We start from the raw sequence: 26,306 nt of genomic DNA on the forward strand, positions 1-26,306 counted from the left end.
ACCAGAGAGCACGAACATCAGGGTTTCAGAGCTCGTCTGTCTGTCCCACTGTGTGAGAGCTTGGACGGGTGACCCTGTGCCTCACAGCCCCTGGTAACGGAGAACATTCACACCCGCAGAGGGAGGGGGATGTGGGGACACTTCTGTCCTGATGTGCCTCCTAGCGTGTCTAGTTCTGTGCACGCGTGGTCGGGAGTACCTGGACTGAGCATCTGTGGCTGTGCTGTGTGTGTGCGCCGGCCCCCACTTTGGCCTTTCTGCCCAGATGACAGGGGCTCTGCCATAAGGGGAGCAGGTACACACGGCAGCAACTCAGAGAGCATCTGTCGTGGACACACATGTGGTGCTGCTGTGCTGAGCCTCTCTATTGGATTTTATGTGACATGTGGCCCAAGTGTCATCTGGGCAGAAAGACCAAAGTGGGGGCAGGCGCGCACACACAGCACAGCCACAGATGCTCAGTCCAGGTACTCCCGACCATGCGTGCACAGAACTAGACACGCTAGGAGGCACATCAGGACAGAAGTGTCCCCACATCCCTCTCCCTCTGCGGGTGTGAATGTTCTCCGTTACCAGGGCTCTATATAGGGACACCCAGGGCCCAGGCAGGAGGCGTGCATAGGTGTATGCCTGCTTGTATGTGCTGTACCCCTGTGATCTCCCTCTCCTGGGGCTCAGGCAAGGCCAGCTTGCTCTCTACTTCCTGGATATTTTACTTCTCCATGATAGAGTCCTTCCAGGCTGCTGCTCTCCTCGGTTTACATTGCACCTGCCTTTCTCCCTGGCCTAGCATGCCTTAGGGGAGGTTGTTTATTTCTTCAATTAAAAGAAGAAAGGCCCTGGGAGCCTGAACACTTGAAATTATCACGTAGTAAAATGCTCTGACATTCATGAAACCATAAACCTCACGGTGGTGTCTCAGCTATCCCTGGCCCTAGGTTTCCCCCGCCCTGACCTAAGGGGTTCTCCCCTCTCCTGAGGCTGAGGAGATCTGTGGCCAGAGAGACCCTGTGTATCTCTGTTTGCATGTGGGACCCTGTGTTAAGCTTTCACTTCCCACAGGTCTTTTCTGCCTCAGTGTGGTATACAGAAAAGTCTAGAAAGTGGAAAACCCAGATTCTAGCACCTCCTCCCTGCCTGTGTGATCTTGGACAAGGCCCCTAACCTCTCTGGGCCTCGGACTCCTCCCTGGTAAAATGAAGCTGGTGTGCACTATGACCTGAAGTGCCTTCCTGCTCTGACACTGTGTGATCTGAGGCCCTTTGTTAATTAGAACCTTCTACAGTGGGTATAGAAGGGGTCGGCAGCCCAGCCGGTGTGGCTCAGTGGTTGAGCATTGACCTATGATCTAGGAGATTGCGGTTCAATTCCCGGTCAGGGCACAAGCCCGGATTTGGGGCTCGATCCTTGGTGGGGGGTGTGCAGGAGGCAGCCAATCAATGACTCTCTCATCACTGATGTTTCTATCTCTCTCTCCCTCTCCCTTCCTCTCTCTGAAATCAATAAAGACTTATTTAAAAAAAAAAAAAAAAAGAAGGGGTCAGCATTCTCCCCATTTGACAGGAGAAGGTGAAGGTTGGCAGGATTCCTCCTGGGACGCTGCTCCCTCCGCAACACCGCCCTGAAATAGACAAAGACGGAGAGAGCATCTCTGAACACGGACACGTGCTCACCACCACGTGCTGTGATCGTCTTCTAGAACACCCCAAACAGCCAGGAGGGAATTGATGAGAACTTGTCTCACAGCTCTACACAGTAATTATTGGTGTTCATAATGATGCCCCAAGGCATTACATTCCCCTGAAATGCCTTCGGAATCATCAAAGAAAGATTAAACCATGCCTTGTATAATTGCTCTTTGAAATACCTTCTATTTTATTCTCTTGCTTGGAAAATTGATAACCTATGGATTTTCAATTAACTTTAAGTTACGAAGAATATTCAGTTTACCCAAGTATCCCATCCATTTTCTGTTCCCTTTTAAGAGTTTATTATCCATCTCAGGCTGTCTCCCTGAAGATGACAGAATTTGAAGGCGTCAAAAACAGATCTGTCATTGGAGGACCAGGCCCCAGCCCTTCCTAAGACGGTTGCTCTGCAAGTCACCTAGCCTCTCTCAGCCACTATGTCCTCACCTGTGAAAAATAGAGTAATGCCAGCCTCACTCCCTCAGGGACATTGCCAGTAGCAAGTAGGTTATGGGTATGTTTGCAGATACCATGTCTGTGCAAATGAGACTTTCTTGGGAAACACTTGAAGACAACTTGGTGAGACCCCTGGCTCAGTCAGCTAAACTGCTAACTTCGTCAAGGAGCACAGGACAGGTGTCCTGGACCCATGGTTTTCCCAATAGCAACCTGTGCAGCCTTGGGCAAGTCACTAGGCCTCAGCTTTGTCATCTGTAAAGTGGGAGCATGCTGACTTGGAGGAGACCAGAGATTGCAAATTGCCAGTTTGAGAGCCAAGTTGTGCCCGTAGCCATCTTTTAATTGAGCGGCAGTGTTTTAAATTCATTACCAACTTAAAAATTGAGAGATCGCCCATAAAAATCTAGAATCATAGCTCTTTTTAGAAACTAGAAAGATGTGATAAAGCTAGGCCCAGCCTGGCTGGTGTTGCTTAGTGGTTGAGCGTTGACCCATGAACCAAGAGGTCACAAGATCAATTCCTGGTCTGGGCACATGCTGGGGTTGCGGGTTCGATCCCCAGTAGGAAGTGTGCAGGAGGCAGCCGATCAATATTTCTCTCATCAATATTTCTGTCTCTATTCCTCTCCCTTCCTCTCTCTAAAATCAATAAAAACATTTTTAAAAAGCTAAGCCCATGTTCTTGCAAGGCAAAATTGGCCAATGCCAAGTAGCTGTTGGGGCCCCTCTCTCTTTCATTGTACTCCTGTGTCACCCTCCCAGCTGGCTTTCCTAGCCTGTGTGTACTGGCCTGACCCCATGTGGGGTCGTGACCCCTAACTGAGTGATCTCTGAGGCTTCGGGCCTTGAGCCATCACAGCTGCCCCAGGGATGCTGGCCTTCACGTCCTAAAGGAGAGAGAGCCACCTAGGCCCTGCCCAGGGCCACCCTTTCCACCTGGACCCTGGCTGGGAACGGGCACATTCCTTCAGCAGTTTCCAAGCTGATGCAGAGCAAAGCACTGGGGAGGAGACCCCCCCTACCCCCCCACCCCCGACCTTGCAGCCAGAGCCAGTAACTCACAGCTGTGGTTACTCGCGCGCTGATTTCTGTTTTAAAAAATACTGCTGGATAAACAGTGAGGGAAACCCGAGCTGTTCCCACACCACATAAATCCCCAGTTTGCTGTCCTATCTGGTTAGCTGGTTTCCCCAAAATAATGGCACTGCTGCCTTGCAAGCAAGGGCTGCAAAAGCGCGCCCCGGGAAGTGGGCGGCCAGGAGTCTCCCAGGCTGGCGCCCTGCCCCGCACTGGTGGCCTCCCTCCCGCTCTCTTTCAGCACATCCTGCCCAGGGGCACTCGCCTTTGTCCTCACTTTTCCACCTGGACGCCCTTCCTACTTTCTTCCTCCTCCCTTTGGCTTTGTCTCACTCAAAGGCCTTCACAGGAGACCTTTCTGGGGGACCCTGGGTTCCTCCAGCAACCAGCCAAAGGCAAACCTGGATCACCTCACCTCCCCCTGGAATGCCTCCTTTGGAGTTTCCTTCCAGGGTCTTCGGTCAAAGTGCAAATATCCTGGCTCAGAAGTGAGACCTGAGCCTTCCTCATCTCAAAGATGACTTTTGCCTTAGATTAGGGTTCCCAGATTTAGTGTGTGTGTGGCAGGAAGGACACCCAGTTAAACTTGAATTTCAGATAAACAACAAATAACTTGTTAGTGTAAGTATGTCCCAAAGATTGCATGGAACATACCCTGGGCTCCCTGTATCCTATCTGGCTGCCTAACTTAGAGCCTTTCCTTGAGCTCAACATGCCTCTAACTCTGCCAGGCACAGAAGCCCTGGAGAGGGCACGTCTGTAGAGCACCTCCAGAGTGTCTGTACATCATCTATACAGCAAGCCTCTACTTCTCTGTTGAGGAAACAGACTTCCAAAAGCCAAGGTTCCAACGTAGGCCCCTCTGTGTACTGTGTTTTTAAGTCATCTGCCCACAATCTTGGTAGCAGACAAGTGATGGTCAGCACCAAAGTTTAAAATATATATACATGGCCTTGGCCCGTTTGGCTCAGTGGTTACAGGATCGGCCAGAGAAGGGTCTCAGGTTCGATTCCCAATCAGGGGCACATACCTGGGTTGCAGGTTCAATCCCCGGCCCTGGTCGGGGGCATTCAAGAGGGAGTCAATCAACATGTCTCTCTTGAAACGATGTTTCTCTCTCTCCTCCCTCCCTTCCACTCTCTCTAAAAATCAATGGAAAAAGTGTCCTCCAGGGAGGATTAAAAAAAATTAAAATATATATACATGAGAGAAAACATTCATCTGGGGAAGCTGTCTCTATTAACTCAGCGTTTTCTGGGACTTAGCAAAAGATTCTATCATTGGTTCCCTAGGGTGGAATGTCTGGCCCCACCTTGCAGGCCTCACAGGGGCATCTGTGACAGTAAGGACTGTATTCTGTGGTTTACTCAACTCTGTCCTGTTTATCCTATTACTTGAGTCTCACAAAGTCCTTTAGGGCAATAGTGACCCTGCTTCCTCAAAGCCTTCTGAGAAGCAAAGGACATACACGTTCCAAATAAATTCCAGGCCCAGCGGTAAATATCCCAGTCCAGTGCAATTTCCACCATATTTAAAGCTTGTCAGTGTCCTGTCCCATCCCCTAAGGTCTTGCTCAGTAATAGGTGTCTTGTCCGCCTCACATGTTCATTTGTGTGAGTGAATGCTAATGGTTTCATCTTGTCCATCTTAGGTGGAATATAAATATTTCTCAGGGCTTTCTGGAGTGAATTTTCACCCTTAAGATGAAAGTCTCAGGTATTTTCATCATCATCTAGCTAGCACCACTGAAAACTGTATACCAGCCTATGGCAAGAGCTTTCCTAAGGCTCACCTCACTCACTTCTCTCAGCCACTTAGTGGGGAAAGAAGAAAAAGCTTAACCCCATTTTATAGATGAGAAAACTGAGGCTCAAGTGATAAAATGAGTTGCTAAAAGCCATTAAGCTTATTAATGACCGAGCTGGAATTTGAACCCACGCCCTCCTGGTTCCCAAGGCCATGATCTTGACCTTCTGCTATGTTGCCATAGGAGAGGGTATTTGAGAGCTAGGATGAGCCATCTTCATCCCCATTGAGCAGCGACATGCCCTGTGGTCCAGCAGAGTAAGGAAAGATCAGGCACAATAATTCCCCACGTGCACCCTCCTTTACAGTAGCCAACTCTTCACAGACGTCATCGGTTCATTTATCCACAGAATAGCCACACGACGCTGGTGCTGTCGTCTTCATTTTGCCAGTGATAAAACTGAGGCTCAGAAAATAGGTGTGATCTGCCTGAGACCACACAGCTGATGAAAGGCAAGGCCATACCTCCAACCCAAGTCTTCTGCCTGCACGCCCCAGGTTCTGCTCAGCCTCCCTGCAATCCAGGCCAGGTGGGCGGGGTGGCCACGCATGGAAGTGGGTGTAGCGCCAGGGACCCGCCTGCCTGTCGTGCACAATGGGGGAAATTCCAGAAGTTCTTTGGGATAGTTCAGGTGTGGTCAACTCAACTGCCCACTTCAGGGCCCCTGGGGGACCCTCCTCCTAACACAGGCTTTTCCTCTTCCTCCCCCTGCCACCCCCAACAACAACCAGAAACGGGGTCCCCTCCCTTCCTGAAAACCCTGCTCCCCTTGGCCGCCTGGCCTCAGGGCTTTTTTTCTACAAACAGCCACTTCTATCCATCTCTGTCTCCCGGGGCCTGCGGGGCCTTGACAGGGAAACGCTGACTTTGAGGAGGTTAAAGGTGCTGGTGCCCGGCCTTCATCTAACAAATGGGTTGCCAAGAGGGGAGGGACTGTTGTTGTTTTTTCCTGGCCTCAGAAGGGGGGCCTGTCAGGAAGACGTAGAGGCCAGCGGGCCTCCAGCTGTGCCCCGCAGGGTGGCTGACAGACACCAGCAGCTGCTGGGTGGGGGGGCTCTGGGGTGCCAGGGCCCTGCACAGAGCACCCCTGCAGGGCCCCCTCCCCGCTGCCCCTGCTGACCTCTCCGCCCACCCCACCGTGACCCAGGGCCCACCCCTTCCAGGGGCAAAGGGCCAGGCTGCTGGGCCTCCCAGGGCCAGATGAGGAGTCCAGAGCAGGAATCCAGTTACAGCCTGCCGGCCAGGCCCCAGGAAGGTTTTCCTAGGGAAGGTAACAGGCTAGATCTTCCTCCTGGCCTCCTATGGATTCTTTCTAGAGCCCCACAGCCTGGAGCCCCTCGAGGGACCTTACAAGGCTGTTTCTGTAGAATTTCCTCAGTGCTCCCCAATCCCACAGTCTCCTCTCGGGTCATCAAGTTAAGGAAAAAGCGATGGGCTAGGAAGAGAGCCACATTTATCTATCACCTACTTCGCAATTCACACAAACGATTGATTTAAAGCATTTCAAATGTCTGTGGGGTAACCATTCTGAAGCAGCAGGGCCAGGCTGCCTGGGTTTGAATTCTGGATCCTCCACTTCCCAGCTGTGTGACGTTGTGCAGGTTACAAAGTCTCTGTGTGCTTCAGAGTCCTCTTCTGAAACACGGGGTTGTTGAGAAAAGCCTCAGAGGGCTTTTGTGGGGATCCAACGCGGGACTATGTGTGAGGTACTAAGATCAGTGGATGAATGTCAGCTGTCACCAGTGGATGAGTGGACTGTCATCCCAGATGACGCAACGGAAGCTCAGAGAGGTAAGGCAACTTGTCCCAGGGCACACAGCCAGAAAGTGGCAGATCCAGGATTTGAACTCACACCTGTTTAAACTCAAAGTCCATGCATCAAGCTGCTCCACACACCTGAGGGCAACTCCTGGCTCTGCCATTTCCTAGCTATGTGACTCTGAGCAGCCCACGTTCTCTGTCTGAGCCTTAGTTTCCTTATTTGTAAAATGTGGAACATAATTCTTACCTTCCCGTAATAGGAGAATGGTGAGGTTCAGAGGAAAAATGTGTACACAACAGCTAAGTCCTGGACAAAGCGAAGGAATGAGTCTGCTTTGTGCTATGACCCCATCTCCTCTGCTGGCCGGCAGCACCCTGGCTGCCCATTCCAGAAGACAAATGCCTCTTTCCTGCAGAGCTGTGTGTAGCCTCCAGGCTACAGAACTAAGTCCCCTCCTCCTTTGGAACCAGCCAGCAGAGACACTGCTGTTAGGTCCATACCCATTTCAGCCCGGGTCCTGCTGCCCTGGGCTGTGGAAATATTCAGTGGGAGAGGAGCTCTGGTTCCTTGGTCTTGGAATGCCATCCTCCGAGAAATTACATTAACCCTCCGCAGAGACCTGCAGGCCACGGTGATGAAGTAGACGGGTTGACGGGTTGAAATGGCAATTGGCCCTCCTGCAACTGGCACCGGCCAGGAAGACCATGTGACGGTTTGCCAAAGAGAACTCCTTTGGGAATGAGACTGCCCCCGGTTACTATTTCCATGCCCCAGAGTTCATGGAAGACTTGGCCTCTGGGGGTGGGGGGAAGCAGGTGGGTGAAGGTTAGGGGGCCAGGGAGCAGGTGCGGGGGGCCTGGATAAACTTCAAGGACCTCATCTAAGAGCCTTTTTTTCTGCCGTAGAGAAAAATGACTTCCAACCCCTCTAGAGAGGAGTGTGGCTAATTGGCATTAAGTTGGAGGCTACAGAGCGGAAGAAGAATCTGATTGTGTGTTTTTTTTAAGTTACTGAGAAAGTGAGAATGTCACTTTGGGCAGAGAGAAATAATTTTTTTTCTGGACTATATCTTTCTTTATACCACAGACCCTAGTGGGCCGCTGAGACTTGCCAAAAAAGATTCCTTTTAACCCACCCTCCTCTTTGCGAGCGGCGGTAGAAGGGCCTTTAAATCAAGTGCAATCAGCAAACTTGTCTCCTGCACTTACTCCCGGCTTCGCTCCCTGGGATTCGGCACTTGATGGATTCTGGATCTGACCTAAGGCTTTTTCCAAATCCAAGACTTGGGGAATTTTGTTAACAGTGTAATAAAATAACTTCATAGTGTTACAGGAGGCACATTAAAGAAGTTGTGTGTGTGAGCTGCTCTCTCTCCTTGAAAAAAAAAATACAGACAATGTTTCTTTAAAAGTCTCCATCTGCAAATCCCATTAGATGTGCATATAAGGTTTCTGATGATTAATAGTTGCCTGCTCCGGTTTTGGTTGGAGGGGATCGTGTGGGTGCGGGTTAACCCCTCCCTCTCCTCTCTCACATTTCACTTCAGAAATTTGTCACTCTCTCCCCACCGCAGCATTTAAAAGTTGTCTCAGCAGCCCTGGTCCAGCCCTCTGCAGGCATTTGCTGAGGGCTCCAGGGCGAGCACTCCATCAGCTGGTGCGTCTGGGCTGGGACAGTGAAAATGTTTAGTGTCATCGGCAACAAATACACGCACAGGGGACCCCAATAGGCAGGCTGGTGTGTCCGGGGGCAGGAAGCCAGGAGTGAAGTCGGATATAAGTGTGTGCGCGCACACAAGCACATGTGTGGACTTTAAAAAGAGACTTTAGTTTTGGTTTTTGTTTTGGTTCTTACGGTGAACTTTCTGTTGAACATTTTTTCCTTCTATTTAATTTTCTTCTTCTTTTTTTTTTTTTTTTTGCATTTTAAAAAATTTGAATATAAAAAGTGTAAGAATCAAACCTTTGAAAGACTGAGGCTTGCTGCGGACAGCAGATGGATCCCGTGGCCAGCAGCTGCATGAGGAGCCCCCACCCCCCGGCCCCTGTCTGGGGCTGCCTTCGAAATCCCCACTCGGAAGGCAGTGGGGCCTCAGGGCTACCCCACTACCCGCCAACCCCCTTCTCCTTCCACCAGAAACCAGACTTCCCGGCGACAGCGACAGCAGCGTACCCTGACTTCTCGGCCTCCTGCCTGGCCGCCACCCCGCACAGCCTGCCCCAGGAGGAGCGGGTCTTCACTGAGCAGCACCCCGCCTTCCCACAGCCCCCCGACTGGCACTTCCCTGTCTCGGAGGCCCGGCGCAGGCTTAACCCTGGCCCAACTGGGGGCTCCAGGGAGATGGGGGCCAGCAGCCCAGGCCTGGTGGATGCCACGGGAGGCCCAGGAGAGGACTATGAGGTCCTTGGGAGCACTACCAATGAGACGGACAAGAAGTCAACCAGGCGGAAAAAGGAGAGTTCAGGTAGGTGGCTGAACAGCAGCTGACCATTCTTTTACTGTGTGACCTTGGGAGGTTTCTTGCCTTTTCTGAGCCTAACTGCCCTGATTGTGAATTGCAAACAATACTATCTAACCTAGTCAAAGGCAGGAGTTCCCTTTGGGGTTTCTTCTGCTCAGACTTGTAGGATTCTTTGGTGATGGGAACTGTCTCTGTCCCTAGCACTCCTGGGCCCCAAGAAGGATATGCCATCAATAGAATGAAAGTGGAGCCACAAGATTTGGAGGACATTTGGGATGGAGCCTTGGTGTAGGCTGGCAAGGGCTAGAGAGGGGTTTTCCTGAACCCGGTGGCCTCTCTGGGTCATGGTTCTCCCTGCCATGCCCCTGCTGGCTCCAGATGGTCCCAGAGCCACATGGTTTGCTCACCATGGGAATCAGCTGAGATGGAAGTTGGAGGAACCAAGGCTGGAACCCTGGGTGGTCAAGCAGAGCCAGGACCCTATGTCTCCATGAGCCTGGAGGCAGAGAAGCAGGACTAGGGGCTGGGATAGGAGAGGCAAGGAATGAGGGGGAGATGGAGTGCTGAGGAGCAGACAGCCCACAGAGGATCACCCTGCCTAGCTGGGCCATGCCCTGGCCCAGGGGCAGCTCAGCATGCTAAGGTCTGGGTGACCCCCAGGGAAGGCCCTCCTGAAGGATCTCTGGCCTTGGGGAGAATCAGGGAGGCAGGCAGCCAAGGGCAAGCACTGGACCTCAGAATGCAGGTAAAGCACAGCTCTGTGCTGAAGTCCCAGAGGCCAGAGGATGGAACTGGCCCTCTTATTAAGATCCTAGCTCAGTTCCATCTCCTCCCTGGGGTAGGGACCCATTTTTTCCCCTCAGCTCCCCATGGGGCCCTCCTCGGCTTCTCTCACTTCCTATTCACCTTTTGTCTGGTTCCCTGGCCCCACCTTGCCCAGGACAAGGCAGAGCCCATGTCTCCTGCCCCCACTTCCCACTCTGTCCTTCTGACAGCCACCCTTGGGGCAATGTCTGTCTATCTGAACCTCTAGAGGACCTTCTCACGGGCTAACCAGGGACAGGTAGAAAATGAGAGTGCCAACCAACCAACGACAACATTCTGTCCTTTGCTCTACAAAGTGTTTTCAATATAGCACAGGTTTCCTGAGCATCTTCTTTCTGCCAAGCCCTGGCCAAGGCCCTGGGGATGCAGAGATGAGTGAAGTGGTCTCACCCCTCCGTCCCCCCCATACACAAAAAGCTCAAACTGAGAGGGAGGAGAGGCCTATAGATGCAGATCTGGCAGCAATGTGCTGAGATCAGGGGGGTTCAAGGTGCAGCGGATGACACACATTAGCTCTTTTGAGTCCCACCTGTTTAAGAGGTAAGTCCAACAGTCTTGTATGTGTGGAAAAGGAGAGATGTAAAGTTTAAGGGGATCACTGCTAGAATGGAGTCTAAACAGAATGATCCACTCATCTCAATTTGCCCAGGACTTTTCTGATTTTAGCATTGAAAGTCCAGTGTTCAAGAAACCCCTCAGCCCTGGGCAAACTGGGACAGGTGGTCACCCTAGAAGTAAGCTTAAACTGAATTTCAGACCCCAGATCCCACACCCTTCCGTGGGTTTCAAGCATAATCCTCATTGTGAAATCTGAGGATTTTGAAACATGCTTGAAGAAGCCCCTCAACGTGCTCACGATGGATAATGACCTTCTTGGCTGCTCAACAGAAGGGCCGTTTAAACTTCCAACCAGTTAAATCCTGAACTATTCCTAGCCCTGGTTGGAGATTTGCCGAGAACGGGGCACTTTGTGCTTCTCCTCTCCAAGGAGCTCTCAACGACTTGGCTCTGAGCCTGGTTGAAGAGCTCTCCCCTCCACGGCGCCGGCCACCATCTCTGCCCACACCTCCCTCGGCTGCATCCAGCCACTTTCCAGGGAACTGGGAGCCAAGACATTGGGGAGGCATGGGCAGAGCCATGGGCTGGGCTTAGGAAAAATCATTCCGTGTTTCAGCAGGACCCAAATGCGTGTCTTTCCTTTTGGCCAGGGGCCCATGGCACTGCATTAGGGAGTAAGCTCGAGTGCCAAGCAGCTGACCGCCCCAAGAGGACATGGACACCCTCTACTGAATTTCCTGCACTCTTCATAGGGTCAGCCCTGGGTCAGGGGAGGTTCCCATCCAGGAGGGGCCCTGGGCTCTCCCTCGAGGTCCCCTTAGGGGCAGCAGCAATGGCAGCAGTCACATGAGATCTACAGAGCACAGCAAGCTGCCTTTCATTCATTCTCTGGGGTTCCAGACCCACTCTCTCTCTATTCAGCATGGAAATCTTTATCACCCAGTTAGTTGCTTTGAGTTTTCCTTTGGAATTTAACTGGAAGGAAAGGAGGCAAGAAAGATCAGCTTTGTAAGAGCCTAAAGAAAGGGCAAAGCGGTGGGCAAGGCCCACAACCCACTCCAGGAATCTGCTCACAAGAGGCAAACCCACAAAGGACCCCCTCCACCCCACTAATCCTGAATCACTGGTTGGGTTCTTTCTTATTTAAAAGTTTGATATTTTATTCGGCATGGATTTTTTTTTTGCACTAATTTTTATTTTAAAAAACATTGCATTGAAATATTATTTCTCCTGATTTACTGAGGTTTTAGGCACCCCTTGCATTTTGCGCTCAATGTGAGTGCTTTTCACACCTCACCCTGGCCCCTGCTAAGCCATCTGTGGAAGGTTAACCACCCTTGATCATAAATGTGTTTTCAGTAGCGCTTCACAGTCCTGTCTGCAGCATCAGCACCGGAACTTTTGACTGCATGACTTAGGGGAAATTCTTAACTTCTTGGAGCCTCAGTTTCCCCAGCTGTAAAATGAAACTATAACAATAGCACCTGCCACATAGAGTGGTTGTGAAGATTAAATAAAATGATCCATTAGATTAACATTGTGCCTGGTCCATGAGTTCAATACATAGCAGCTATGAATGGTATTAGGCCCATATTTCCAGAATCAGCTTTCTGTCAAATCTCTCTATTACTCATGGGGCCAATGGAATATGAATATTTTAAATGTACTGTCTCAGAAATTCCTGAGTCTGAGGTATGAGATGTGGAAACCTCTTACAATCATTGTTGGTCCTAAGAATCCAGTTGTCATCAGTTAGGAGCTTGGAGCTCAGAGATGTGCAAGGGAGTTGAGGGACTGAACAGGGTGGGGGGTGAGTGGGCTGTGCCTGGTGAATGCATCCCGCACTTGTTGAAAAACCTCCCATAACAGAAAGTTACCGAAATTCTGTTTCAAAAGGAACGTTCTCTGCTCTCCCCCTCCTCCCTCTGCCAGCTGCAACTACTCCCACTGGAAGTGGGGCTGATTTACTCAAGTAAATGATCACAAAAGTGGGGGTCCCTGGACCCCACCCTGAGACCCTCAGTTGGTTCACAGCACAAAACTGATTTAAGAGACCAGTGTGATGTTATCTCACCCCAACTACTCCCAGCCCTGGGCCAGTGGGTGTTAAAGACCCCTGCTAGCAGGGACAGCTGTGAGGGCACTGTTGTTTGCCCCCAATCTGTCATTGCTACCGTGGTTGTCTTTAATTTATGGGGATGAGGGATTTCTCGGTGATTTCCTGACGGGGTTCAAGGGAAGGTCGCGCGTGATGGGCCTGGCTGCAGGTGAATCTGATGGGCCACCGGGGAGAGCCCTGTGCCTGGGCTCAGCTCTGCTGGCCGGGCTCTCACGTACGCACTCGGCCTCATCAGACTCGCTTTGTCCCATCCTCCCTCTGCCCCAACACGTGCGCCTCCCCGGGGCTCGACCTTCCCCATTTCTCCCCTGCAAGACCCGATGGCTGCCTGCCCCTACCCAACTGCATGAACTCTCACTTCGCCTGAGGTTTAAAGCCCTCCGCAAATTGGCCCCCTTTGCCCTTTCTCCCATCTGCTCGCCCTCCCCAGGTCACCTCCGCCTCCACTCGCCTTGCCACAAACCGCACCAGTTTGCTTGCCTTGCAAACATTCTGCTTTTTCTCCTCCCACCCAGTTTGCTGAACACCTTTCCCTTCCCCCACTCTCCTGCCCGTCACCAATTGCTGCCCTGCTTATTTTAACATCCAGCCTGAAAGCCATCCCCTTCAAGAATTCTTTCCTTTTTTAAATTGATGACCCCACTTGTGCATAGCATCATTTCAGTGAAAGCTATAGCTAAGAAGTTTCAGACTGTAGTATCCACTACAATTTTGACCACGGAGGAGCTCTCCTGAGATTATCATGAGATAACTTGTATTTGAAATCTCCTTTCCTTTTTTTTTATGGTCAAAAACACATAACACAAAACTTACCATCATAACCATTTTGAAGTGTATGCACATTTTAACTATATGCACAGTGTTGTGCAACAGATGTCTAGAACTTTTTCATCTTATAAAATTGAAACTCTATATCCATTGAATGACAACTTCCTTTTCCCTTGCCCCAGGCCTGGCAACCAGCATCCTACTTTCTAAGAGTTTGACTACTTTAGATACCTCATCTAAGTGGAATCATGCATTTGTCTTTGGTGACTGGCTTATTTTACTTAGCACACCGTCCTTGGGGTTCATTCATGTTGTAGCATTATAATAGAATATCTTTATTCTTTAAGGCTCAGTAATACTTCAGTGTATGTATGTGCCACCCTTTTTTTAACCCGTCTATTTATCTGTCGATGGGCAGACACTTGAGTCACTTCCACCTCTTGGGGATTACGAATAATTCTGAAATGAACATGGGGTACAGATATTTTTTTAAGATCCTACTTTTAGGATTTATTTTGGATATTTACCCAGAAGTGGGATTGCTGGATCATATGGTTTTATTTTTAATTTTTTGAGGAAACTCCGTACTCTTTTCCATAGCCACTGTACCATTTCCATTTATTTGTCTTCTTTAATTTCTTTCAGCAATGATTTATAGTTTTAAGTGTACACGTTTTTCGCCTGCTCAGTTAAGTATACTACTAAGTATTTTGTTGCATTTGATGCTATTGTAAATGTGAATTGTTTTCTTAATTTTCTTTTCAGATTGTTCTTTACTAGTGTATAGAAATTCAACTGATTTTTGTGTGCTGATTTGGTATCCTGCAACTTTGTTGAATTGATTTATTAGTTTTAAGATTTTTTTGTAGAATCTTTAGGGTTTTTTACATAGAAGATTGTGTCGTCTGCAAATAGGGATTATTTTACTTCTTCCTTTCCTATTTGGATGCCTTTTATTTCTTTTTCTTGTCTGATTGCTCTGGCTAGGACTTCCAATATTACGTTGAACAGACATGGTAACATTGGGCATACTTGTCTTGTTCCTGATCTTAGAGGAAAAGCTTTCAGTTTTTCACCATTGAGCATGTTAGCTATAGGGTTTTCATATAAGGCCTTTATTATGCTGAGATGATTTCCTCTATTTCTAGTTTGCTGAGTGTCCAAGAATTCTTTCTTGACCTCCCTCCCCACATATACAGAGCAAGCTTTGTTTATACCTCCATTTTAGCATCAAACCACAACTGGCCTCATCTAGAGTTATAGATGCTTTGGGCAACTTTCTCCCTAAAATTGAAGTGTCTGAGGGCCAGAATAATATCTGATTCAGCTGTGCAATCTCCCTAGAATCTATTGAAACATTTGCACACAGGAGTAGCTCATTCAACATTGGGTCAATAGTCTCTACTGCAGCCTGGCATTCATTCATTCATTTTCTCACCTCGCTGAGCTTGGTTCCACCACCTGGCCTGAGGGTTTCCACCACGTGTGATATACTTCTATAAAATGCTTCAGAAATTTTAGTTTCACTCATGAAAAAGTATGCAGAGAGCCAGATTTCAATCATAAAACTAGCCCAGGGTCAGGGCGAGTGCTGGGGTCAGAAAGATACATAAGCAGCCACATGCAGGCTGGGCTGACTCTGCAGGAATTCCCCACAGGGTACTGGGGTCAGCTCTGAAGTACCAGGGCCACCATGGGAAACAAGTGGGGCTGCGGTGGCTGAGCAATAAAGTGAACCCCCCATGGCAGAGCAGTTGGGGGGCTGCCACAGCCAGGCTGTTAGAGGGCCCAGATAGCCTAGAGGAAAGGGCACCTTTTTCTAATTTACAGAGAGGTCCCCTATGGGCTAACATCAGCCTTACCAAGCACCCCTCAAGGCTTTGCTCCCTCTCCTCAGTGGTAAGCACTGGCTATGGGGAATTAAAGGGTGTCTTAGTCTGCTCAGGCTGTCATAACAAAATACCATAGACTGGGTGGCTTAAACGACAAACATTTTCTCACAGTTCTGAAAGCTAGAAGTTAAAGATCAAGATGTCAGCAGTTTTGATTTCTCCTGAAGCTTCCAACCTTGGCTTGCAAATGGCCATCTTCTTGCCATATCCTCACATGGTCTTTCTTCTGTCCGTGGACATCCCGGGTGTCTGTCTATGTTTTCTAATCAACGATTCTTCTAAAAAGACACTGGTCAGATTGGATTAGGGCCCACCCTAATGGCCTCATTGTGACTTAATCACCTCTTTAAAGGCAGTATCTCTATATACAGTCACATTCTGAGGTACTGGGGGTTAGGACTTCAAAATATGAATTGGTTTGGCTCAGTGGTTAGAGTGTCAGCCCATGGACCGAACCCAGTTCGATTCCCAAGCAAGGGCACGTACCTGGGTTGCAGGTACCTGGGTTCCCAGCCCCAGTCTGGGAAGAAGGAAAGGAGGGGACAACAAAGAAATGGACTTCAGTGAGTGTCACCTGGGTCACTAGAGTGATGCTGAGCACGACACTGACCGCAGCGCTAACGGGGCAGATCTGGTTCAAGCCCGTGACCCACAGTGACCTGGCTGTGTGAACTCAGGCAAGTCCTGACCTTCACTGAGCCCCAGTCTCCTTCTCTGACAAATGAGTATAACGGCATCTCACAGCGTTGCTGTGGGACTAGGTGAGGTTAGAGATGTCAAGACCACAGCAGCACTTTGTAACCCCTCAACCCATTTTTCTCAAACCTACAAGTGAGCACCCTTCTCTTTTCAAAGTCATCCCTGATCCTGGCTGCATCCCAGGTTACCCATGTTCAAAATCCGGCTAGGCAGTGACCCAGGCTCAGATGGAGCCTTCGCAGCCAGCCACCAGCCGGCCTACCTGCCTCTGTGGGCTCACTGGTCCAGAGTCACTGCATGCTGGGCAGGGTGTGGTTTCAGGGGTGCACAGCGGCTACAGCCCCTCTCATCACAACGCCAACCCTAGAACCCCCAGCGAGGAAGGAGTCTTAGGCTCCAGAGTAGCCAGCTTGGAGGAGAGACAGGAACCCCACACTCCATCCTTCTGGGCGTCCCCCGACTCCTGGCTAGAGCCCTGGCTTCTCCTCTTCTGACAGGCTCAAAGCAGGACCCCAGGCCTTGGCCACTGTATGAACTCAAAGGCATCAGCACAAACCCCTGGCCTGTGCCCCACCCAGATACATTCGGGAAGCTCTGGAGAAAGTCAGTTTCCACCAAGGCAGCAGGATTCTGACCAGCTTCTAAGATGTAAGGGTCCAAAGAGCCCATGGGCCATGAGAAGGTCAGTGGAGGGGCCACCTCAGCCCTACCTACCACCCTGCCAGGCTGGGGGCGCAGGAGTCCCATCCCACTCACCTATTTCTGTGGTTTGAATAATTCAGGGCACCTGAACCCAGGGAGGTGGGGATAATCCCAGAGGCAGAACAGCCCTTTCTTTCTGGGGGCAGGACTCCTGCAGACCCCCAGAGCCAGCCCCTTTCCCCAGGCCCTGTCTACTCACTGAATCAGGCTTCCCTGGCCTCTGGCCAGCATTCCTCCCCCCGCCCCCACCTTAGCCTTTTATATTTCATGTTTTTCCCTGTTTTCCTTAAACACAGTGGTGGAAGAATAGTGTGAGCAGTGGGGCCTGGGTCCTGAAGCCCACACTTCCTTTGGTGACAGCTAAGGACGACATCTGGAACTTATAAACACCAACAAAGCCCAGGGCTGCCCATGCCTCCCCCAACCCATCTTGGAGGCTTGCTGCTGCTCCCACCTCTCATTCCCACTGCCTCCCTTCCTCCTCGCTTCTCCGCTGCCCTCTCCCCCACACCCCATCTCATCACCCCTCCCACTTCACTCTCCCTCACCACCGTCCACCCTCACCGCCCACCCCACCTGGGACTCTCAGCAAAGACTACTGTAGCTCCAGGCATTTTCATTCCAGAAGAATCTGCTTTTCTCCTAGAAAATGTACCCTGAATTCCCCAGCCCCACTGATGGGCTCCTCGAAGAGGCTGGAAGCACTACTCAGTCCCTTCAGGCACCTATGGGAGAGGGAAAGGGCCCCAACAGTAAGCTTGGGGGGGCCTAGTAGGAAAGGCAGGCCAGGCCCAGGAAGCCAGAGAGGTCCTAGAAGCCACCGCTCTCCTGGCCTTGGGGTGACTCCATCCAGGTCTTGTCTATATTGATGGGCTTTGACTCCTTCTGAAGCTGAACATTTCAGCACTAACAAGATGTCAAAGGCATGCTCTGTGAAGGAAGCCAGACACCATTTTCAGAGGGTTTGCCAAGGCCTCACCTGCTGACATCATGCCCCAAATATCCCCTCCCTGAGGAGCCCCGGGGAGACAGACCTGGACCCAAACCCAGACTCTGTCCCTGGAGTGAGTACAGCCTCCATTCTCACGTCCACCCCAGGGCAGTGTGACACAGTGGCTATAGCCCTGGACTGATCCCAGGCGACTTTTGACAAGCCATTTAGGATCTGGGTCTTAATTTCGGCATCTCTTCAGTGGATAATGTGTACCTTGCCTACCTCACAGAATAATTAAGAGGATACAACTGGAAGCAGCCTAATATGTGGAAATAGCTTCCTATCAAGAAAATCTGGGTTCTAGGTCCAATTCTGGCACTAACTTGCTGTGTGTCTTTAGGCAAACCTCTTACCTACTCTGGGCTTACCTGTAAAATGAAAAAGCAACATTAGGCCATCACTAAATCCCCTTCCAGCTCTACTATTCTATGATTCCATAGTATATATGAAAGCCCAAAAGAAGTTTATCTCTGGGGGAAAGAAATACCTTGTTGATCGCAAAGTGTTATTTGAATACATGGCACATGGTTTTCTATCTGGTCTTGGATAGAAATTTATGTAAAATGGCTGCAAGAACTGGGGAGTAGAGATACAGAACTCCAAAAAGGTATTTTCCCCGGAGTCTGTCTGAACTTCCTTGTAGCTCCGATAAAGCTGTCTGCTGTCCTTAGGAAGGTCTGCCAAAAGTGACAGCTATTTATGAAATAACTTAGTTTGGGTGGTGTTAAAGCTCATGGTGGAAACCACAGTCACACACACATCCTGTTTGTATTTCTCTGGGCACTGCCGACTGTTCCATCATGGCCCTGCTGGCTCAGAGGGCTGTGCAGGCGGTGGGGCAGCCAGCTGAGCGCAGCCTCCTCCCTCTGCATTCCTGGAAGAGGTCCTGCTGTCCCCAAGGGAGAAGCAGGGCCAAGAGGACCGATGTGTGATTCTGATCAATGCTAGTTACTGCCTGCACTCATGGCCCCCTGGAAGGCTGAGACATAGAAAAGTAGTAGGGAAGGGAAAATAGTTAAAAGGCCAGACATTGAAAGGGCATCTCTTTCACACATCTCTGGAGGTGTGGTACCTTGAGGAGCTTCATCTCTAACCTCCACCGTGAATCATCTCTCCAGCATCATCTCCAGAAGAGCCTCTGCTGATGGTTCTTTCAGAGTCTCAGCAATGTGCTAGGCACTGTGCCAGGCATTAGACATGCCTTGCCCATCTTGACCTTCTCAGCAGCCTTCTGATCACAGTGCATGTAGCTATTCTCATTTTGCAAATGAGGAAACTGAAGCTCAGAGAACTTAAGAAACTTGCCCAAGGTCAGAGAGCTTCTTCGTGGAGTCAGAGAAGGCCCGGGCTCTCCAAGGGGTCCTCAGGCACCTCTGCAAACACAACTCCCCTGCACTCAGCTTGGGGTGATGAGCTTTGCGTGTCAGAGGGAGAGAGAAGTAGCTCTGATCTTTGGGCTGAAGAATTTAGGAAGTCTCGAGTGGGGGTGGGGGTGGACCTGGGACAGAGCACACGGCAAGGACCCAGATCTGACTAAAGGGAGGTACTACGGGCCAAGAAAAGAATATTTGAAACTGGAAGGGGCCTCAGGTTCAAGGCCAGGGGTTCTCAACAGAAGAGAGAGTTAGGGAGAGGAGAAGTGGATGTCTGGGCTACATATTGGGAAAGGACACTGACACCAGCTCTCCAATTCCATACTTCTACACATGGGGAAACTGAGGCCCAGAGACGGAGGGAGGCTCCCCAACAACAGTGTACTCTTGCGATCAAGCCATCCTGAGGTTAGCGTGCACACAAACTGTGCATGTGAGCTGGCAGACCGAACACCTCCTGGCGGAAATGGCATGAAGGTGCTCATAGTTTGTCTTTGTCTTTTTTCGTACCTTGTTGAAAATGTTGGGGAACAAAAAGAAGCCTAACTTCCACCTCAGTTTTCTTAGCTAGCTACCCATACTTCTGGCCCTTCTGTCATTTCTACCAGTGATGAAAGTTCTTCCCCCTCTGGGAAGCTGATGAGGGACAAGTGTCCTCCCAGTGCCAGTATCCCACCCCCTCTAACAGAGGCTCGCTCGGTTCCCAGCTCCGGCTTCTTTTTCCTATTTTCTCTTCTTTCCTATCCTGAGGCCCCAGCACCTAAACCTCTGGACAGCAGAGACGGCAGAGGAGAGTGAACAGGGAGTGGCTTGGCTTGGTTCGAAGTGATCAGCGGCCCACGTAACCGGTCCAAGACCAACTCAAGGGACCCTCTTCCTACCTCCCCTTGTCTCTCTCAGGAGGATTGTGGATAGGACTGTGTGGGTAGGTTAGGGGCTTGTTTCCTGGGATCCCATTGGGCACCTGTGTACACATAAGCACTCCTGGGAGAAAGGGTAAGTGGGCATGGGCATCAACCCAGGATGAGACCCTGGGAGCCCTGGAGATGGGGACAAGCAGAGTTGTCACGGCACAGCTCCAGCCCAGCCAGGGAGAGGAAAGGAGAACCTGACCCCAGGATTGATGGCCTCAGCTCTAGTTGGGTGGGCCTGGGTTCAAATCTCAGTTCTGCCACCTAAAAGCTGCCCAGCACACTGGGGCAAGGTCCTGGGCCTCTCTGAGGCTGCTTCCTCCTGTGTGCTGAGAAGGATTCAGCAAATATTTAGCAAGTATCTCCTATGTGCCAGGTTCAGCAGCAAGTGAGAAACAATAGTACATCTGTGGGGAGCGAGAGAGAGCTATTAATCAAATTATCACACATCCATGTGACAGCGCTACAGGGGGTAATAACAGGACCTGCTCCTAAGGGTGACGCGTGGGTAGGATTAAAGCGGCAGCTGCATCTAGGCACAGCCAGGCCTTGGAAACGCCAGCTGTTGCTAGCCCAGCCCCTCAGATGGCATCTCGTGGAGTTGAAAAATTGGAGGAAATTTTATATTTTTCCAGTACTTTAAAGTTTTAAAAGTATTTCCCACACATTAGCTCGTCCAGTCTTCCCAATAACTCTGGCAGGCAGGTGCTTTATTTTCCCCAATTTCTTGGTGAGGTGACTGAAGCGCAGAGAGGTTAAGTGACTTCCTCAGAGGCTCCAGCGAGGAGGTCCAGGGTGTCACAGCCCCTGGGCTGTGAAAGGGGAGGGCTGGGAAGCTCTGAGCCCTGCGACAGGAGGGGCCGGGATGCGCTCCGAGGCCGTCCCGTCGCGGGTGACCGGCCTGCCGCGGCCAAGGCCCAGGCCTCCTGGGGGACCCGGCGGGGCCGGTCCTTCCCTCCAGCCGCCGCTCGCGCTTCCGGAGGGGCCTGGGCCGCCTTCCCGGCCGGAGCCAGGGGCCCCGCGCGGGCGGAGGGCGCGCCCCTGCCCGCTCCCCGCGCGCCCCGCAGGGGCCCACGCGGACCCGGCCCCCCCTCCCCGCAGCGCCTGGGCAGCGGGATATCCCGGGGCTCCCGGGGCGGCCCCTCCTCCGCCTTCCCGGGTTCCCGGGACGCCCGCAGCGCCCACTGGGCTTCCCGCCCCGGGGCGCCGGGTGAGGGGCGGCGGCGCCCTAATCGCTTTACCCGGCGCCTCCCCGCGCCCCGAGCCGCTACGCCGGCCCTTCTCCCGGGCTCCCGGCCCAGTGACGCGGGGGCGCAGGACAAGGGACCTGGAACACAAGGGACTGCATGGAGAGCAGAAGGAAGGACCTAGGGGGGAACCGGCGCGCGGGGTCGAAGGCGGGTCTGCACGCCCCCACCCCTGCCCGCAGTGTGGCTGCTTGGCCGGGAGTGGGGCGGCCCCGGTCTAACCCGCCACCGCTGGTCAGTTTAGACTCGGCCTCCAGGAACAGTCTCCCCCACGACACACACAACCAGGTGGGGATGGGGCCCTGGACGGGCAGGGGGCTGGGCGCAGCTGGGTTTCATGTCTGTAAAACCAGGACATGGAAGTGAAAGGCTTCCTAAGTTTTAGAGCCTGCGGGGAAAGTTCCTGCAGCCCGCACCAGACACGCGGCCCCGCTGCTCGTTCACTGTGCACGCGTGCGGGCCTCCCTGCGCCTCTGCACCCACCACCGCCGCTGAACATGCCGGCGGGGCCCCTCTTACCTGCCCGGAGACAACGCACAGCCCCGTGCGTTCCTAGAGCGCTGAGCAGTGCGCGAGGCAAGCTGCCCAGGTCTCATTCCTGCCCCAGCCATTCACCGGTTCATTGCGCGTTGATGAGCTTTGGACGACTGGTTTACCTTCTCTGCTTAGTTTTCTGGTCTATAAAATAGGGCTAATACTAACTCATCTAGTTGGGTTATTGTGAGGATTAAGTGACTGATGCATGTACTGTGCTTGGCCCCTGCACCCTGTTAGCTGTTAGGAGTGAGGCCCTGCTGTGGCTAACTGGCACCCTCCTTCACAGATGAACTTTCCAGACCCCTCCTGGTGTCAAAGGGGAAAAGAAGCTTAAAGCAGCACCTCTTGACTTACAGGTGCACACAACCCCCCTAGAGATCTTGATAAAATGCAGATTCCAATTCAGCAGGTGAGGGAGGCAGGGTCTGAGATCCTGCAAGTCTGACCAGCTCCCTCCTGATGGTGCCACCAGAACACTCTTTGAGCGAGGTCTTAGAGCAGTGGTTTGTAAACTTGCCCATGACTCAGAATCACCTGGAGGGCTTGTTAAAACAGATCTCTGGGCTCCACTCCCAGAGCCTCTCATTCAGTAGATCTGGGGTGAGTGAGGCCCCAGGACTTGCATTTCTAATAGTTGATGTCGCTGAGGACAGAGAACCTCTGTTTTAGAGCATCTTGCCCACTACTAATGTCAAGCTGGAGGGTGAGCGGGGTGGTAGAGATCATTAACCAGCCAAAGGCAGCTTCTTGCGCTGTGGGCATAAAATGGTGGGGGTGGGGAGGCTGGCACCTGAGGTCGGGAGCCAAAAAATGTCCCAGTTCTCAGGGGGTTAAGGCTCTAGAAGGAAAGAAAAGGGACAGTGTGGGTTCTTTCTCAGCATCCTTTAAAAAGAGAGACAGGGAAAGGCTGCCTGACTGCTGGAGGTCAAAAGAAAGGGAACAGGGGCCACTGAGGCTCATGTCTTCCTATTTGGGGCCCTCTCTCCCCAGACAACCAGGAGAACCGAGGAAAACTGGAGGGTGGCAGCAAGGCCCGAAAGGAGAGGACAGCATTCACCAAGGAGCAGCTGCGGGAGCTCGAGGCAGAGTTTGCTCACCATAACTACCTGACCCGGCTCCGGAGATACGAGATCGCTGTAAACCTGGATCTCTCCGAGAGGCAGGTAGGAGCCCCGCGGCTACTCTCCTCTTCTGGTCACCCCTCTTTCCATTCCCACCAGCCCTCCCTGAATCTTCTCCTTTTTCTTCTCCCTCTGCCCAGTCCAATGGATCTCAATGGCTGTACCTGAGAATCCCCTGGGGGGATTTTAATAACACTGATGGGACTGGGTTTATGAGACTGGGATGGAGTTCAGGCACCAGAGTTTTTTAAAGGTTCCCCAGCTGATTCTCACATGCAGCCAGCACTGGAACCTCTGATCTGGTTATCCTCAAACTTGAGTGTGATTGGAATCACCTAGGTGTTTAAAATGTAGATTTTGGAGCTCCAGAGAGCTACTTCGCAGTAATGAGTGGGGCTGGGATCTGCATTTCTAATAAGTTCTCCAGGTGATTCCGGTATGCAGCTGGTTCCTAGGCACACACTGAGAACTTCCTAGCCCTTTGTTTTGGGCTTTCCCTTAGAGCATTCCACCCACATCCATGCTCTGACGTAGAGTAAAATATAATAATACTAATAATGATAATAACAATAGTATTTGATAGCACTCTGCCAGAGTACTGGATTTAGAATCAGAAGACTTAGATTCAAATCCTGCCTCTACCACGTCCTAGCCCTGTGACCCTTGGGACATGTCTCCCACCCTTTCTGGGCCTCCATCTGTAAAACAGGTCATAACCCCACTCTTCAGATAATGCCGAAGCTCAGATGAGAAAATGTGCAGACCGGAGCTATCTAAGCTGGACAGTGCCTTATAAATGTGCCTAAAGATGAGGCTGGTAATCCTTTGTTCCCTGACCCTTGGGTAACAGAAGCTTGGGGGGGCGCATGTGAAAGGGGGTGGGGCCAGTGAAGAGTGACCTGTAGAACCTGTTCCATGTCTGGCTAGGGTGTTGTTGTTTTTTAATCTGGAGACACAAGACAGGCCTCTGGGCAGATTGGTGGGTCCTCCCTTCGGTCTGGTTCCTGGAACCTCTGGAGGGGTGAGGAGGGACAGGCAGTGTTCAGAGCCGGGGTCCCTGGAGCTTCACCCTGGCAAGCTTGAGCATTAGTTAGGGAGGTGGTTGTAGTGATCCGGCTCCTTTGCTTCCTTTGTCAGGTCAAAGTGTGGTTCCAGAACCGAAGGATGAAGTGGAAGCGCGTGAAGGGGGGTCAGCCCATCTCACCTCATGGGCAGGACCCTGAGGATGGGGACTCTGCAGCCTCTCCAAGTTCAGAGTGAGATTCTCCATGCACTGGAGAATCCGAAAGACTGATGACTGAGCCCCGACCCAGCTACCCCGCCCTAGTCCCACTTTCAGCTCTCCCACCCACCCCAGGGCAGCCTCTACACATCTGGCAGTGACTCTTGGATATGAAGCTGCCCAATGTTCCTGGGAACCTTGACGTTTTCCAGGAAGTTCCCTCCAGCATTGCTCTGTCTTAGCAGCTCCTTCCCCAGGGCCTTTGCTTCCCGCATTTCTTGTGGAATCACACAGCGGCCAGGTGGGACCCAAGTGAATCCGGGGAACAACTCCAGGGACACTGCTCCTCAGGGTCTCTTGGCTGCTGCCTACACTTTCCCCTACCACCCTCCTCCTACACAGGCCAGGCCTCCTCCAGGTCTGAACACCAGGGGGCCAGCTGGGAGAGGAGCCTTGGGAACAGCTGGTGACTCATGGAAGCTAATGCTGCACAGGAAAGGAAATGACTGAGACACCCGCCCCCCTCCCCCCAGACCACCATTCCTTTCTGGGCTCTATATCTGAGGCTTTGGGGGTTCTGAGTTGTCCCAAAACCCCAGGGAAAATCAGTATGAAGAGGGTTGAGGACAGAAACGCAGCTGCTGCAAATCAGAAACCATCCCTGTCTCCCAATTTGTTGGCTGTTAGGTGGGCAAGTGTATTAGCACTGGCTGGAAGAAGACAGTCAGAAAATCAGCCTGGCATAGGTCTCTGCGGTCCTGCACAGGCCCACTCACACTGGCTTAACTTGAGGGGGAGGGGTGGGATGAGAATGGACCCAGGACACCACTTGCTTTTTCAAAATTAATTCAGAAATACAGCTGGGACTGTTGAGCAGCGTCCAGAACAATGGAGCAGGTATTCCTTTTAAATCCACAATTTCTGGATTGAAAAACTGTCCAGATGCTCACATTAGTGAGTTGAGGGCTAGAAAGTGTCCCCTATGTTCTAGGGCTGCTGGGTGAGGGCCTAGAAATGTTGAGCCCTGGAGAGCAAGGTCCTCCAGCTGCAGTGTCCTGTGGTTTCAAAAGACTCCAACTGCAAATGGGGCCAAAAAAATAGTCCCTCTTTCTCCACAGGATGCATTTAAGCCCCTCTGATGTGTTCCATAAATGCTGTTATTACGGGAGGAGCTGCTAAGTTTATGTGTGTGGACTGCCCACGTCCTCTGGGGTGACACTCCATGACTGCTGGTCAAACAGCCTGGGGCAACAAGCCTTGGAGAGAGACCCCTGCCTGCCCCAGTGCTCCGTCTCCCATATCAGCTGCTGTCGCAGAGGGAGGTCAGCAAGAGTTTGGACCTCTTGTATGTATACTTAATCATTCACGTGTAAAAAGAACCCCACCTCCCTATCCCAAAAGGACGACTGTTGTGGAAAATGATTGCCAATGAGATGGCTGGTTAGAGCATGCGTACTTTTTTTCTAAGTCATACTTCATATATTTTCTTAAGATTACATCAAGTTAACTGTGCAAGTTCAATTCACTTTGTAAGAAAACTCTTGGAAAAATAAAATCAATAAAAAAGCAAAGCTCCCAAGCCTTTTTCCTTGCAGAGCTAAGAATCACAGCTCTGTGTGCAATCTTCCCATGCTTGGGTGATGGTGGGCCAATGTGTAGAAGCAACAGAAAGGGGAAGAAGTCATCTAGAGCAAGGTAGCCCCTTTAGGTTCTTCTGAACGTGGGGGTGCAAATGTAATTATTGCCAAAACAAAACAACAAAACAAAAATCCTTTTCTCCCATGCAACTGCATTGTCTTTATTTCCCATTGTAAAATTGTAGCTTTCGGCTTCCCTATCCTATGGCTTATCAAATAGTCAAAGTTCTGTATACAAAAGATTCACTCTTTTGTTAATAAAGGAATCTTGACCATAAACTAACCATCCTTAATTTTTAAAATCAAAATTTGGAGGTTTTGTTTTTCGGGGTAAAACAACATACATCAATAGTAATAAAAATGACACAAGAAAAAAATGTCCCCAATTCTATGTCTTTTTAATTTAAAAAGATTTGTCTCACTGAGATGTCAACAGCAGACATAGTA

The 26,306-nt window shown here is 51.2% G+C and overlaps 1 protein-coding gene across 2 annotated transcripts; it reads left to right on the forward strand.

Moving 5' to 3' along the window:
* The first annotated feature begins 8,428 nt into the window (after nucleotides 1–8,428).
* Nucleotides 8,429–25,793, forward strand: MEOX1 (mesenchyme homeobox 1). 2 transcript variants are annotated; one of them, XM_016202120.2, is made up of 3 exons: nucleotides 8,429–9,257; nucleotides 22,870–23,042; nucleotides 24,138–25,793. In XM_016202120.2, exons 1-3 carry the CDS (start codon nucleotides 8,789–8,791, stop codon nucleotides 24,258–24,260), a joined length of 765 nt encoding a protein of 254 aa, XP_016057606.1. In that variant the 5' UTR covers nucleotides 8,429–8,788; the 3' UTR covers nucleotides 24,261–25,793. The 2 variants fall into 2 exon arrangements, with proteins under 2 accessions (XP_016057606.1, XP_016057607.2); XM_016202121.2 differs by lacking the exon at nucleotides 22,870–23,042.
* The last annotated feature ends 513 nt before the right edge of the window (nucleotides 25,794–26,306 follow it).

Source organism: Miniopterus natalensis, chromosome 17 (genome assembly GCF_054644295.1).
Source record: "Miniopterus natalensis isolate mMinNat1 chromosome 17, mMinNat1.hap1, whole genome shotgun sequence".
In the NCBI taxonomy this organism is placed as follows: Eukaryota; Metazoa; Chordata; class Mammalia; order Chiroptera; family Miniopteridae; genus Miniopterus; species Miniopterus natalensis.

Bases quoted from the DNA above. Each gene is read 5' to 3' on its own strand.
- MEOX1 (XM_016202120.2), top strand. From the start codon at position 8,789: ATGGATCCCGTGGCCAGCAGCTGCATGAGGAGCCCCCACCCCCCGGCC. The intron at 9,258-22,869 runs GTAGGTGGCTGA...CTCTCTCCCCAG, and splicing joins GCGGAAAAAGGAGAGTTCAG to ACAACCAGGAGAACCGAGGA. The intron at 23,043-24,137 runs GTAGGAGCCCCG...TTCCTTTGTCAG, and splicing joins TGGATCTCTCCGAGAGGCAG to GTCAAAGTGTGGTTCCAGAA.